The sequence below is a fragment of the Macrobrachium rosenbergii genome, chromosome 3 (genome assembly GCF_040412425.1).
Source record: "Macrobrachium rosenbergii isolate ZJJX-2024 chromosome 3, ASM4041242v1, whole genome shotgun sequence".
In the NCBI taxonomy this organism is placed as follows: Eukaryota; Metazoa; Arthropoda; class Malacostraca; order Decapoda; family Palaemonidae; genus Macrobrachium; species Macrobrachium rosenbergii.
In genome coordinates, this window is record NC_089743.1 from 33,756,432 (window position 1) to 33,772,134 (window position 15,703).

The 15,703-nt window shown below is 35.3% G+C and overlaps 1 protein-coding gene across 1 annotated transcript in view; it reads left to right on the top strand.

Annotated features, from left to right (window-relative positions):
* Positions 1-15,703, top strand: part of LOC136850788 (calcium-activated chloride channel regulator 1-like) — a 308,332-nt gene that overhangs the window by 98,167 nt on the left and 194,462 nt on the right. Inside the window, exon 7 of the mRNA XM_067124788.1 lies at positions 14,233-14,347. Within this exon, the coding sequence (XP_066980889.1) occupies positions 14,233-14,347 (115 nt within the window). The remainder of the gene's footprint in view (positions 1-14,232; positions 14,348-15,703) is intronic.

Sequence of the window (15,703 nt, forward strand, 5' to 3'; positions counted from 1 at the left end):
AGGCTAATAAGAAAAAGGAGAGTGGCTTCTACGTTGCACTAGTAATAAGAAAAAAAGAGAGTGGCTTCTACATTGCACTGGCTAATAAGAAAAAAAGAGTGGCTTCTGCATTGCACTGGCTAGTAAGAAAAAAAGAGTGGCTTCTACATTGCGCTGGCTAATAAGAAAAAAAGAGAGTGGCTTCTACATTGCACTAGCTAATAAGGAAAAAAGAGAGGCTTCTATATTGCACTGGCTATTAAGAAAAAAAGAGAGTGGCTTCTACATTGCACTGGCTAATAAGAAAAAAAGAGAGTGGCTACTATATTGACCTGGCTATTAAGAAAAAAAGAGAGGGACGTCTACATTGCGCTGGTCATTAAGAAAAAAAGAGAGGGGCTTCTACATTGCACAGGCTATTAAGAAAAAAAAGAGAGTGGCGTCTACATTGCACTGGCTAATAAGGAAAAGAGTGTTGTCTACAATGCACTGGCTAATAAGAAAAAAAAGTCGTTTACATTGCAATGGATACTAAGAAAAAAAGTGAGAGGATTCTACAATGCACTGGCTAATAAGAAACAGAGAGTTTTCTACAATGCACTAGATTTTAAAAATAAAGATAAATGCTTCCAAATACAGTGGCTATAAGAAAAAGAGATGCTTCTGCAGTGCACTTGCTAATAAGAAAAAGAGAGAGAGGCTTTTACATTGCACTGGCTAATAGGAAAAAGCAGAGAAAGGCTTCTACATTGCACTGGCTAATAGGAAAAAGAGAGAGAGGCTTCTTCATTCCACTGGTATAATAAGAAAGAGAGAGAGAGGCTTCTGCATTGCACTGGCTAATAAGAAAAAGAGAGAGAGAGACTTCTATATTTTACTGGCTAATAAGAAAGAGAAAGGCTTCTGCATTACACTGGCTAAAAAGAGAAAGAGAGAGGGCTTCTACGTTGCACTGGCCAATAAAAAAAGAGAGGAGATTTTACATTGCACTAAGTAATAAGAAATGAGAGGCATCTACATTGCACTGGCTATAAGAAAAAGAGAGGTTCTTTTATTGCACTAGCTAATAAGAAAAGGAGAAAGTCTTCTACACTGCACTGGTCAATAAGAAAAAAGAGAGGCTTCTATGTTACACTGGCTAATAAGAAGAAAAGAGAGAGGCTTCTACACTGCACTGGTCACTAAGAAAAAGAGAGGCTTCTGCATTGCACATTCTAATAAGAAAAAGAGAGAGAGAGGCTTTGGTAATGAAGAAGCTTCTACTAATAAGAAAAAGAGGAAGGCTTCTAAAATTGTAATGGCAAATAAGTAAAAAGTGAGTGGCTTTTTATTGGATTGGCTAATAAGAAAAAAAAAAGAGAGGGGGCTGCTACTCTGCACTGGCTAATAAGAAAAAATGAGTCTTTTTAGATTGCACTGGGTAATAAAAATTGAGATAGGCTTCTACATTGGACTGGCTAAGAAGAAAAAGAGAGGCTTCTACAGTACATTACATGGGCTAGTGTGAAAAAAGAGAGAGGCTTATTTATTGCTCTGGCTAACAAGTAAAAATGAGAGGGGCTTCTACGTTGCACTGGCTAATAAGAAAAATAGAGAGGCTTCTGCGTTGCATTGGCTAATAATAAAAAAGAGAGGGATTTTTACATTGCACCAGCTAATAACAAAGACATGGAGGCTTCTGCATTGCACTGGCTAGTAAGGTAAGAGATGCTTCAACATTGCACTGGCTAATAAGAAAAAAGAGAGATGCTTCTACATTGCACTGGCTATAAGAAATGATTCTACATTGCAAGAGCTTATAAAAAAAGAGAGGGCCTTCTACAATGCAATGACTAATAAGAAAAAAACAGAGGCTTCTATATTGCACTGGCTAATAAGAAATAAGAGAGAGGCGTCTACATTGCACTGGCTAATAAGAAATAAGAGAGAGGCATCTACATTGCACTGGGTAATAAGAAATAAGAGAGGCGTCTACATTGCACTGACTAATAAGAAATAAGAGAGAGGCGTCTACATTGCACTGACTAATAAGAAATAAGAGAGAGGCGTCTACATTGCACTGACTAATAAGAAATAAGAGAGAGGCGTCTACATTGCACTGGCTAATAAGGAAAAGAGAGAGGCTTTTGCATTGCACTTGCTAATAAGAAAAAGAGAGAGAGGCTTCTGCATTGCACTGGCTAATAAGAAAGAGAGATGCTTCTACATTGCTCTGTCTAATAAGAAAAATAGAGAGAGGCTTTTGCATTGCACTGGCTAATAAGAAAAAGAGAGATGCTTCTACATTGCACTGGCTGTAGGAAATAGAGAGAAGCTTCTACATTGCAGTGGCTAATAAGAAAAAAAAAGAGAGAGTCTTCTCCATTGCATTGGCTAATAAGAAAAAGAGAGGCTTCTACATTGCACTAGCTAATCAGAAAAAAAGAGAGCTTCTTCATTCACTGGCCAAAAAGAAAAGGAGAGGCTTTTATATTGCACTGGCTAGTAAGAAAAAAGAGAGAGGCTCCAATGATATTGGCTGTAATTGTGTGCTGCCAGGTTCAAAGCATATGAGATATAGGTAATTGAAGGTTGATTATTTTTAAATATTTAAAAATTAACCTAGCGCACGGGATTCTAGTAATATTTTATGTCATTTAAAAGATTTGGAAAAATTTGCAAAGATTTGGAAAAATTTGCAAAATCTGATGAACTTCACAGAAGATAATTAAAAGTTGTAATCATGGATATCTTGAAAACCTTGAAGAATCGTTCAACGCAAGGGGCAATGTGTCAGATTTATTTAGCAATGATTTTACCAAATGTGGAGGACTTGACAACACAAGAAATTTAGTTATTTATTGCCCAACTGAATGATGTGACAAAGAGTCTATGGCCCGCAAACTACTGTAAAAAAAAAAATACCCAAAACCTTAAAGTGGCTTGTTGCAATTGCAAGATGAGACAATTATAGCTATTTTAATTTTACCAAATATTTTCAAAGTCAGGTAGCTTGTATAGGGTATGGAGACATTTATTGATTTGGCAGGAAAGCCATTCTCATTCGTGCTAAATTATGATCGAGCTAGAAATGCTCAGCCACGTAATGGAAGATGGTAGTGAGATGTTGGCAGACATCAGACCACCTCTTATTGTTAGTTATGGAAAAGGGATTTTTAATGAGATGTGTGACTTGACTGAGGAGGCAATACTGGACATGTGCCATAACAAGTGTGAAGGGTATATAGGAATGTTCTTAGAACCACAAAAATCAACATTACATTTAGGATCATGATGTACCCTCCATTTGTATATCATAAAACAAGAGAATGTTAGTCTGTTCATTCAGGTAAAAATCTCAACAGTGTTACAGTGTTTCAGATTTGGATATTCCTCCTATGATAAATTGTGCTGTAATACCAGGTAGAAAAGAAGATCTTTAGAAGTCAGTTGTAGACCATATGTTGGGATAAGATGGAAAACCTCGAATAAAACTATAAATTATGCTCAGATCTTGAAATTCAAGTGTACTAACCACCTTGGAGAAGATGCAGCATCACTTACATCTTGCAAGAAATATGCATAACCTTAAAAATTATTAGGAAAGATGTGACACCTCTTATATCATGTGCGAAAGCATGCACAACCTTCAACAATATAAGGAAAAAATGAACACTGCCTAGGTTTTGCAAAAAAGTGCAGAACCTTCAAAGTTACTGTAGTATACTGTATTAGGAAATTACGTGACTCCATTGAGGAATTGTGTTAAAAATTGCATAAAAAATATTAGGAAAAGATAAGTCGGGCAAGAGAAATGTATAAGCTTCCAAAGTATTAGGGAGAGATGTAACACTTCATAGGTCTTGCAAAAAAATATAATCTTTAAATATTTTTTAGGAAACTAAGTAACACCACCTAGGTTTTGCAAGCAAAAGATGTGACATGTAGGTCTTGAAAGAAAAGTATTTGGAAAAGATGTAATACTACAGTACTTAGGTCATGCAAATAGGACAATATATAACCACCTAGTTCTTGCAAGAAAAATGCATAGCCTTCAAAAATATTACACATTACCCAAAATATTGGGTAGTGATTTAACGCCACCTATGCCTTGAAAAAATGCTTAAGTATAAAAAATATTAAGAAAATGTATAACCTCACCTACATATATGTGAAAAATGCATAACCTAAGAATATTTGAAATGATGTGACACCACCTTGGTCCTGCAAATTAAGGCAAAACTTTCAAAAATATCAGTAACGGCACAACACCACCCAGGTTTTGTAAGAAAAATACATAACCTTGAAAGGTCTTGAAAAGATAAAACAACTCAGTTTGTGTTACAAAAAGGCGTAGCCTTTTGAAATATTGGGAAAAGGTGTGATGCCTTGGTCTTGTAAAAAGAAATGTACATCCATTCTAGGGTTCACCTCAGTTTTAAACAAGGGTTTCACAAAGAAATGCCCAGCCCTAGGTAAGTGGAGATTCCCAGCCCAAAAGTGAATTAAATCTAAATACAGAATGTAAATTAATTGGAGATAATGCAAAAAATCCAGCACTCAGGGTATATATAAAAAACAATGTCTTTCAACATGAATAAGCTACACCACAAAGTTTTCATGGTCAGCTATTGAGTCAGTGCAGAGCACTAACAAGATTAGATATCTTTCAAAATCTTTGGAGTGACCTTCAGATAATTCTTTTAATTAAAGTGACCCTTAAAAGGGCCATCATCTGTAGTTGTCTCCCCTGAGACATCAGATGTTCTCCCAGTCTAACTGGGTTGTACAATACTTCTATTGTGTCCTTAGTTTCTGCACTACAGTGTCTTGTCCTTCTGCAGATTACAGATGAAAACCTTCTGTAATAAGATTCTTACATAAAGGCTAATCACTTTTTGGATGTAACAAGGAAGGTTGGAGATAAAACACCAACAGCAAATTCATTTGCCAAAGAGGGTTTAAAGACCAATAAGAAACCTCTTTTCTTACAAAAAAAAAAAAAACACAAATTGAAGAACAGATGTATTTGAAAGCACGAACAGTTTTGGAGTGCCATCCTCCCTCTTCAGTGTGGAGACAATTTTCTTCAAGTTTCAAAGTCAATCTGATCTGTTATCATCAAACCTCTTTTCTAAACCCAGAAATAACAAACCACAAACACCTTCAGTTAGAAAAATAAAAATCACAAAGTTACCTGATATGGACCTGTAACTCCATGAGTTCCAAGCACTATTGAAAGTAAATGTCTCATATCCAATGGAATTGTTAGGGGCTGAGATAAATGTAATTGAAAAAAAAGTTAAGTATACCTTAGTTTAACCAGACCACTGAGCTGATTAACAGCTCTCCTAGGGCTGGCCCGAAGGATTAGACTTATTTTACGTGGCTAAGAACCAATAGGTTACCTAGCAACGGGACCTACAGCTTATTGTGGAATCTGAACCACGTTATAGCGAGAAATGAATTTCTATCACCAGAAATAAATTCCTCTAACTCTTCACTGGCGGGCCGGAGAATCGAACGTGGGCCTAGCAGAGTGCTAGGCAAGTACGATATCGACCCATCCAGTGAAGAGCTAAATGAAAGTCAGGATTCTTGGTATTTCTGTGTTTTGTATTGTACTGCAGGAAACAGTGCTAGGCAGGTCCTATCCCAAATGAATGTCCTACAAGCTGTTGCATTTCAGAACTCTGTGGAAAGAAAGTATGCAATTTGCTCCTTATATTTGCCTCTTGGTAGTCCCGTACCAAATGACAGCTTCATGCTTTTGAATAATCAGGTCACATCATCATTTCCCTATTTTTAGAGACATGAATGCACATCATCCTCCCTGGGGAGATGTAACTAGTACCCTCTATCATAGAAAACCTTAATATAGTAGTTAAACCCTTCGTAGACTGTTCACATACATATATGGTTGGCTACTTTTTGTCACAAAGATTATTCACGTATATATATACGTTTGCCTTTTCCTGCCTTAATACCAGCTTTAAAATTGTTACCATATGTAAGTCTGTTATTCTATGTCAGTACAGCACTGAACTACAACATATTGAGCTAGATTATAGAGTTATAACAACATTCTTAAGTGTGGCTATCATTGGTGACGGACATGGATGAGATTTGCGATAATGCTCTGAGACAGTGACAGTTCTACTCCAAACACCGACGTTGGTAATGCTGCCAAGGCTTCCGTTTTTCCCTTAGGGGAAGTTTATCAGTAATTCTGTGTAAATGCCCTATCACAGTGGATGAGAGTCCAGATGTTTCCTTCTACTTGTTTTCATGACATTCTTATGTATTCATAGGAGACGGCATTAGTAGGTAAAAGTACCATTTTTTTTTTTGTAAATCCTACAAGCGTAAATTACACTATTTTTTTCAGTAGGTAGGAACAATTATAGTACAAATAAGGATGGTAGGAGATGAGAGAAAGAGAAAGAAACTTTCTGGGCATTTATACATAAAGTCCTGTAAGGGCAAAAGGTCATTTTCATAGTAAAAGCAAATTACCACTATGAATTATTTGTAAACAACCGGTGCATAATATTTATTTTCTATAAATTTTTCAACTGGTAAAATACCTCATCAAACTTTCCCACATGACCTTGAGAAGAAAACGGATTACAACTTACCTGGGTGGGGCACAAGGAGGTTAGGGTGGGTCAGTGTAGTCTGTGACGCGGGTTCAAATCTGCAGCTGACCTGTCAGAGAGGCAGAAACTTTGCTATCCGTGTAGACACCCCTAGGGATTATGTATGTAATCAACAGATAGGTTTGCTTAAAAGCAAATGGGTGTTACAGACTAAAACGCACACAAACAAAGCCACTCCAACATCTCCTAAAAACATAAGACACCTCACACATCTCAAAATGTCCACCTAACTGTGCAACAACTTCTCGCTGCTGGGAGAAAGGGCGATGGTGACTGGTGTAAGACATGTATGTAAGCTACCGGGGTGTAAGCAATGTCAGGCAGGGGAGCCAACCGAGACTACGGTCTGCCCCAAAGCCAAATCAAAGTCCTTCAAAAGAAGGCATCGTGCTTACCCCATACAAAAATGGGAAAAAAGCATGTTAAAGAAGAAGAAGTGTACTTACAGGCATGTAAGGGTAACCACAGTTTGTAAACAACCTACTATGCCACACGTATCGTTCATTTATTGGGAAGTTTATCAGGTGAAATATGATATTTCATGGCTTTTCTATTTCACAGGCCATGTAATGTTACATTTCCAACTTCGAAGTAATACCATGCCTCAGATATGGCAGATATTTAGTACATAATCCTATCATTATGGTAAATATGGCATCCTTACTTTCCCCACTTTCACCATCCCATCATGTTTGAATGACTATAATCTCTTGCTGCAAGGCATTCCACTCAGTCACTAGTTATTAGATGTCTTTTTTGTAAATATATATAATATATATATATATATATATATATATATATATATATATATATATATATATATATATATATATATATATATATATATATATATATATATATATATATATATATATATATATATATATATATATATATATATATATATATATATATATATATATATATATATATATATATATATATATATATATTTATATATATATATATATAATTTTAATTTTTAGCAGAATTTTAATTTTAATTTTTATAACACTATAAAAGTGAAAAGATCACATTTAGTATTCGGCGTCGGTGACCCTGGTAGTGTGACGCCAGATAACCCACAATTAATCAATCAATATGTATATATACAGTATATATAATGTATATGTACATTATATGTGTGTATGTATTTATATATATGTATATACTGTATGTATATTATGTATGTATATATATATTTGTGTATATATGTATATATACATGTATACAGTATATACATATACATATATATATATATATATATATATATATATATATATATATATATATATATATATATATATATATATATATATATATATATATATATATATATATATATATATATATATATATATATATATATATATATATATATATATATATATATATATATATATATATATATATATATATATATATATATATATAATCAGTAACCTACAACCATTCTTTAATATCCAATTCTCTCTACCTCCCCCGTTGAACTCAGGTGTTTGTATTTGGAGACGATATCCACCCACCTCTGCCATGTTGACCGTGTAATGCGTTTGTCGCACGCAGCCATATTATGACTTTTTATCACATCACCGTGATTCATATACAATCAGTAAGCTACAAACGTCCTCTAATATCGAATTCGCTCTACCTCGGAAATAATATATTTTCATATATGGTACCGAAGGGAAATTTTTTAGTTGATAATAAGTTCGTCATCCCGTGGGCTCGAACCAGCGAAGGACAAGAACTCAGGACTACAGTGGACGATTAACCCACGCGCCAGCAAGTGAGGTATAAGTGGATATCGGCTCCCATGTACAAATCCCCGTCGAACTCAGGTGTTTGTATTTGGAGACGATATCCACCCACCTCTGCCATGTTGACCGTGTGTAATGCGTTTGTCGACACAGCCATATTATGACTTTTATCACATCACCGTGATTCATATACAATCAGTAAGCTACAAACGTCCTTTAATATCGAGTTCGCTCTACCTCAGAAATAATATATTTTCATATATGTTACCGAAGGGGAATTTTTTAGTTGATAATAAGTTCGTCATCTTGTGGGCTTGAACCAGCGAAGGACAAGAACTCAGGACTACAGTGGGCGCATTAATCCACGCGGCCAGCAAGTGAGGTATAAGTGGATATCGGCTCCCATGTACAAATCCCCCGTCGAACTCAGGTGTTTGTATTTGGAGACGATATCCACCCACCTCTGCCATGTTGACCGTGTAATGCGTTTGTCGCACGCAGCCATATTATGACTTTTTATCACGTCACCATGATTCATATACAATCAGTAAGCTACAAACGTCCTGGCTGAAGCACTTAATGTGAAAATAGATATGGAAGACAGTTCAGTGAACATGGGCGCGTAGGTAATTTTGCGCGCTGTGTGTGAATGAGTAAAAGGAAGAACTGATGGGGCATCTAAAAGATCAAAGTTTCAGGTAAGAATGAAAAAAAAAATTATTGTACTTGGCTTTATGAATTAGTGGGTTTATTTTCCAGTACTCATTTTTTTTAGTTTTAGTACTCATATGGTGGCAAGGGTTTTCAAATTACTATCAAGTTATTTCGTTAGGTTTTATGTTAGGGGTAAAAAGAAATGGAATTTTGTATGGTGAGTGTACAATGAGAAGTGGAACTGGGTGCGTGGGGGAGAGACAGCTGATGGCTACTGGTGTCATCGATCAAGTGATACGACAATTGACGACTTAAAATTTAAGAAAAAGGACACTCAGCTTTTCTGACTGAATTATTGCTGCTGATATGCAGAATCGAATTATTTAACTTGAAACATCAATAATGCCTTTACTTCACTTAAACATTAAATGTAAATTTGAACTGGATATGACAGTCTTTGAATTGTGGGAGTGAGATGATGGAAGGCGCATGCGCCGAGCTGCTAGAGGTGGTCACATGTATTTTAACAACACGAATTTTCGAACTGCACTTCATTAACACTATTATACACATCCTCTGCTGTTCTTTCTTAACTATCAGACTTCTGGCATCACAATGCAGCTGCTATTCTTCTCATGATGGAAAATTTCGTGGGCAATTATTCTGCATCACTAACTTAAGAACTTTTTGGCGTTCTGGCCTTATCCTATATGATATTCTAACTGTGAGATTTGTTACTAATCACTTCTTTTTAAAACACTTCTTACTTATCTGTTCCTAACATATCCTTAATTGTACAACAATTGCAATAATAAACCTTACCTCATCTTTATCTTCGGTTCTGTCACCCTTATATTTTTGCCTTGTGAATAATGGAATTAAATTATTTTTGAATTATATCATTCCTTGGTTTGTCTTCCTTCCTAGTCTAGTAATAGCAAAGCTAGTGTTACTAGTTGACTAGGATTGTTGGCAAGATCACCACTGTTATATTCTGAGGCCAGTTGGAAGAATGAAAATGGATTTTTTTGTCAACTGCCTTAAGGACCAACACATAGCTCTCAGAATATAAGCTATAAATGTAATGAATAAACTGACTTACCTTGATATCACATCTGAGTAAACGGAGAAGTGGAGGTTGCCTTTTAAAAACCAGTCAACTTTAAACTGACTTTATTTACAAATGGGGCAATCAGGAAATTAAAATGAAAGGGCTGACTAAGCAGCGAGCAAGCACATACACTGTGCAATAACAGCTAGACAATGCATAGCAAATAACTGAATCTGAAAGGGCTACAGCCCTGAAATACTTTTGACACGCAAATGAAACTGCTGTTGTGACTGGTTGAATTATTTTTGGTGGTTAACACAACTGGATTTGCAAAGGGGGAACTGTGTATGGCACCCTGGGACCACTGAATCAGAAGACTCGTGAACGTGGCAAGATGGCAGTTGAACGTCTAAGGCTATTTGGTTTATAAGGGCAGGGGCAGACCACTTGAAGAGCCAGATAGCAGGATTCTGGAAGAAAATTCCAGGTTAGCAAATGACTTTCTCTCACATGAAATTACTTATGTACGATGGAGGAATTTATCAGTAAGATCTGATTAGCACATGGTAACACTATGGTGGGAATGCTCAAATTATTATCACTGAACTAATTTAATTTGAGCTTGGGACAAGTCATGAGGGCCAAATGTGCGTGCTAGGCTGTGGGAAGCAAAGGGGCTTTGTTTTAGGAGAATGAAAGTTGGAAATACGAAAATGGAGAGAAATTCACGAAAAGAAAAAAATAACTGGCGATCAATTGCTACTTCAGACGTACCTTATTGCATCTGTGCATGGAGCTCACTTGCAAAAGATGAATTTCGTCCGCAGAAGTCTTGAAACCTTGCCAGTGTGGATAGCAACAGGACCGTATGAACTAAGTGCGGCTACGGCCCTGCTGGACGAGTGTGTAGCCAAGGTGGGATGCGTCTCCCATTCTGGTTCCAGCATGGGCCAAGAAGACATCGGTCAATCTGAAATAGCAATTTCAGCCAGTAGAAAGGCCGAATTGAAATAGGTCTTATGGGTAAGGCTACTAGGGTCAGCATATCATCCCAGTTACATTCCTAGCTAGCCCTTCTGTCCCTAACGGCTTTCTCCCCCCCAAAAATCGTATGATGCTGGGGCTAAGAGGTCGGTATGGTCCCCCCAATTCAGGCAATATGGGGGTTAGGCCTACATAAGTTCACCTCCCTTAGTGGAGTCTCCTCCAACTGCCATTAAATTTGATTTCTAGCTAACTGGCTGATGGGACGAATTTTATAAATACGTGAATATATATATATATATATATATATATATATATATATATATATATATATATATATATTATATATATATATATATATATATTATATATATATATATATATATATATATATATATGTATGTATGTATATATATATATATATATATATATATATATATATATATATATATATATATATATATATATATATATATATATATATATATATATATATATATATATATATATATATATATATATATATATATATATATATATATATATATATATATATATATATATATATATATATATATATATATATATATAAATTTTTCCTACAGTGAAGTGTACTGCAAGTAGGTGTTAACATATTAAAAAAAATATAGAGAAGGATGTAGTCATTGCTACAAATATACCACGAGTTATTTTAGAATAATTACTGTATGCACCAAAAATGTCTTTGATTTATGAAATGGCCAAATAAGAAAAGTTTATTCATAGGTCAATCAGACTGATTGCAAATTATGTATAGTCAGTGCTAGGATTATAGCCCTTCTACCCAGGGACCAGTCTAAAATCGTTGTAAGGAAACTAGCCAGTATATTAAAATGCATATTTTCAAGTACAGTATGAAAATTCAAAAAGAACTCAGTCTTTGCTTCCAAACCTGGGGAAACTAACTCAGTCTAATATGGATTAAATATCAGGGGACTAATACATTTCCATGTATTGGTGGGTGCTGTATCTTATATACAGATATAATTGTGAGCACCGAGGATGCAATCCTTAACATGAGTTGAGAAGCAGTGGTTGGTAGATATAATAGCACCCACTTAACAGTTATTGTCAGTGTTTCTCAAAGCACTAGTCCCAAGATTAAATAAGAGGGACTTAAGTAAAGCTGAGTGGAATAACTTTACAAAGAACAAGTTCCATTATTGAGCATATGAATTTTCGTTGATAAATGATTCAGTAAAAATACTTAACACCATTTTTCCCAAGAGCACCAGGTACTTTTGTGCATTGACCTGTGCCATAGTAGAAAAGTGTGTTTTGTAGTCATTAAAAGAATGAGAGTAGCAAAGACATAATATAGGAAGACTCAAATGGAATCACTGTAAAATGGGAAATTAGATGGAAGAGGTCAGTTCAAATTGAAAATCTAAGTCGTCACACCAATGACTTTTCAGGTGTAAAAAAAAAAATTTTTTTTGAAGATAAGCTATGGATTACTGAAAAAGAGGGGAGCAAATTTTCACTAATTATTCGAGAGTCACTTTTCAGATATATCAAGATTATCAAAAAAAAGAAAGGAGCAAAATGTCACTAATTTCACATCATATAGGCCAGATTTAGAATCATCAATGCCAGATAACTAAAAAAAGTTGTCCCTAGGCCCAAATAACATCAACATCCATATGGCATGATGTAATGTGTTCCAGAATGCTTAGAAGTGTTTGTCTTGAGTGTTATTAACAGAATCAATTGAGAACACATTTTCCCCTAGGTCTGGGAGTCTGCGAGGATACTCCCTTTAACAAAACTTGGTAGGCAGCATTATAGCAGTTAGTTACTGAACAATAGACCTTTTTTTTTATTTAGCAAATAATGGAGAAAAATGGTTGATCCCCATATAATGTGGTATTCAACTCGGAGTGATTTCAGGAGCTTTAGCTCTATCACAGACTTTTTTTTTAACTTATAGATTTATATAAGCTAAGTTAATGTTTGATTTTAAACCCTGAATGGTCATAGTTTCCCCAGTGCTTGGCATGTATGCCTAAAATCTATAAATAAATCAACCAATCTACTACAGACTTATCTCATCTTATTTCATGTGGAAAAGGCATATGGTATTACTTGGGGAAAGGGCAGTTCATGAGATCGATCCAACTGCCTCATTTTTTTTATGAAAGCTTCTTTCAAGAACAAGCCAGAGCTACATTATCAGTTATTAAATGTCAAGGTAGTTTATAGAGTTTTAAGATTTTTTGCACTGACAGTAGGTGGCATTACAAATTTTATTAGCTTAAGATGTATTTTATAAATTATATGTTGAAAGATTATTCATACTTGCTGCTTCTTGAATATCAATATCAGAGTAGCACCTCCAGATTAACATAAAGAATATGGTGGTGGTTCACTTACGGCAAATAATGGGTGTCCATCCACGCCCAGACTGATATGTGACATCAGTCTTAACGTGGCATCTCATTTGGCAGATATAAAAACCAAATGCATAAGACTTTTAGAATTATTGAAGAGCTGTCGTACCACAAGATCTGGACTTACTCAACTCATATATAGGATTGTATGTACCCAATTTGGCTTATGGCTGCAGAGTATGTACATCTTAGTCTACTGGAAGTAGATGAAGAGCCTTAAACTCCATCCAAAACGCAGGGATCTGAATAAGAGGAAGTTCCAGAGCCTCTCTGATGCAGATTGTGCTACTGGATGCAGGTGAAGTTACCTTGGAGCTTCATTTCCAGAATTTACTGTTCCAAATCTGGATTAGGTTCGAGAGACTCAAGTTCATCAACATTGTATAGAGACGAGAATGAAGGTTTTTTTTTTTTTTTTTCTCTCATTACAGAGGCCATCTTAGGCTGCCACTGTCATTTTCTTTTAGAGCAGGAGAGACCAGTAGGAAATTGAACAGACGTGTCTCTCAAGGAATAACATACAAATATTTTGTTGTTTTGTCTGTAGAGAACTACCAAATGTTGAAGTATGTAAACATCTTAATTTGGTTCGTTTTAATTCTGGTTGGGTTCACTTTTCCGTATGTTGGACTCGGATGTTCCTTGCCTAGTTGTCGTTCAGGTAGTGTTGCATACCTTTTTATAATTTTAATAATGCTTGAGTAAATTTGTAGTTACTAAGATTTTATTGTTTGCAGAGCATCTGGAGATTTTCAAGGGAATATCTCCTATAGTATCCAGCATTCAACAACAGACCCATCATCTGACAGATTTGTGTTTCTTTTGGATGTGACCGAGAAAATGGGTCCAAAGGTAAGATTTTCCTATTATCATAAAACATATGTGAGTTTTGGACATCAGTTCTCTGAATTATGTTAATTTTAAAATAGCAAATTAAGGAACTTATTCCCAGGATTCATGGACATTCTAAAAATATAATGAAAAAGTTTGTTAGTAAAAATGATAAATAGTAATAAAGATTCTCATAATCTAGATAGTTGAATAAGTTTCCTAGAATGGCTCATAATAACAACTTATTTTGGTGTTATGCCTGATTTGATGAAGAGATGTGTCGTAATAACTGAGTGATTTGCTTATAATTCCCCTTTGGTGTATGTTATTCCCTAGGTAGAGTGAATGTTAAACGACATTTATAACAATTTTGTGAATGTAAAAAATGTCATGGTGTACGTGACAAAAATTCATAAATAGCTGTGTTATGGGCCTATCAATCAGCTGTCATGGTGGAGGTAGGTTGATGCTAATTCTAAGACTAAACCTGAATTCAACAGGTATATGTGGAGTGGAGTTGGTATCAGTTTATTACACTCTCGATAGCCCTGTAGTAAAAATTGACACCATGGTCGTTATTTCTCAACCAGTCGGAAGTTCAAATCTCCATGGTAAATAAATCGCTTAATCTCATACTGTGATTCCTCTTTGGTGTATGTTATACCAAAGATAGTTGAATTTGATATTAAATATAATCCTTCAATTATCCACAATAATAGAGACAAGGCCTGGCTGGATGAGGTCAAATAAAACTCTGGATGTGAAATGGCAAGTCTATACCCATACTTCAACTACCTTGTTAATGTTGCATAACTGTAAATACTAAATATGCTTATAAACAACCATCATCACACTTTAAACTGAAAACTTGGTGCAGAAGGGAGTTAGCTAGCATATTTTCCAATATTTGTGACGAAATATTTGTATAAATACACTAAAAAAAAAAAAAAAACTTTTTTCTCTTGTACGCAACACACAATATGGTAGGTGTACTGTACATGCAGTACACTACTGAATAACATGGGTATCACTTTCTTTTTCCTATTTTGCCTAAACACGGTCAACATTAATACATTGACACGAAAAAAAGAAAGCCCAACATATATTTGTTCTTTACATAGGGGAAAAATATAAAAATAAAAGCAAACAATTTCTCTGTCACTTACTTGTGTGCACTTCTCTTAGTTCTTAGTGCTTTTGAAGCCTTGTGAGGAGGTTTACCAGTCTGCCTCCACTCCCTCCCCCTCCACCACCTCAATTGTGTCATGGAGACTGGTATCGTCTTTCAGTGCCTCCTTTGACTCCCAGAAGACCTTAAGCAGGAAACTGGGTGGAAGAGGCGTAGAGGTGCCAAGAGGGTCATGGTCATCAAAGTGG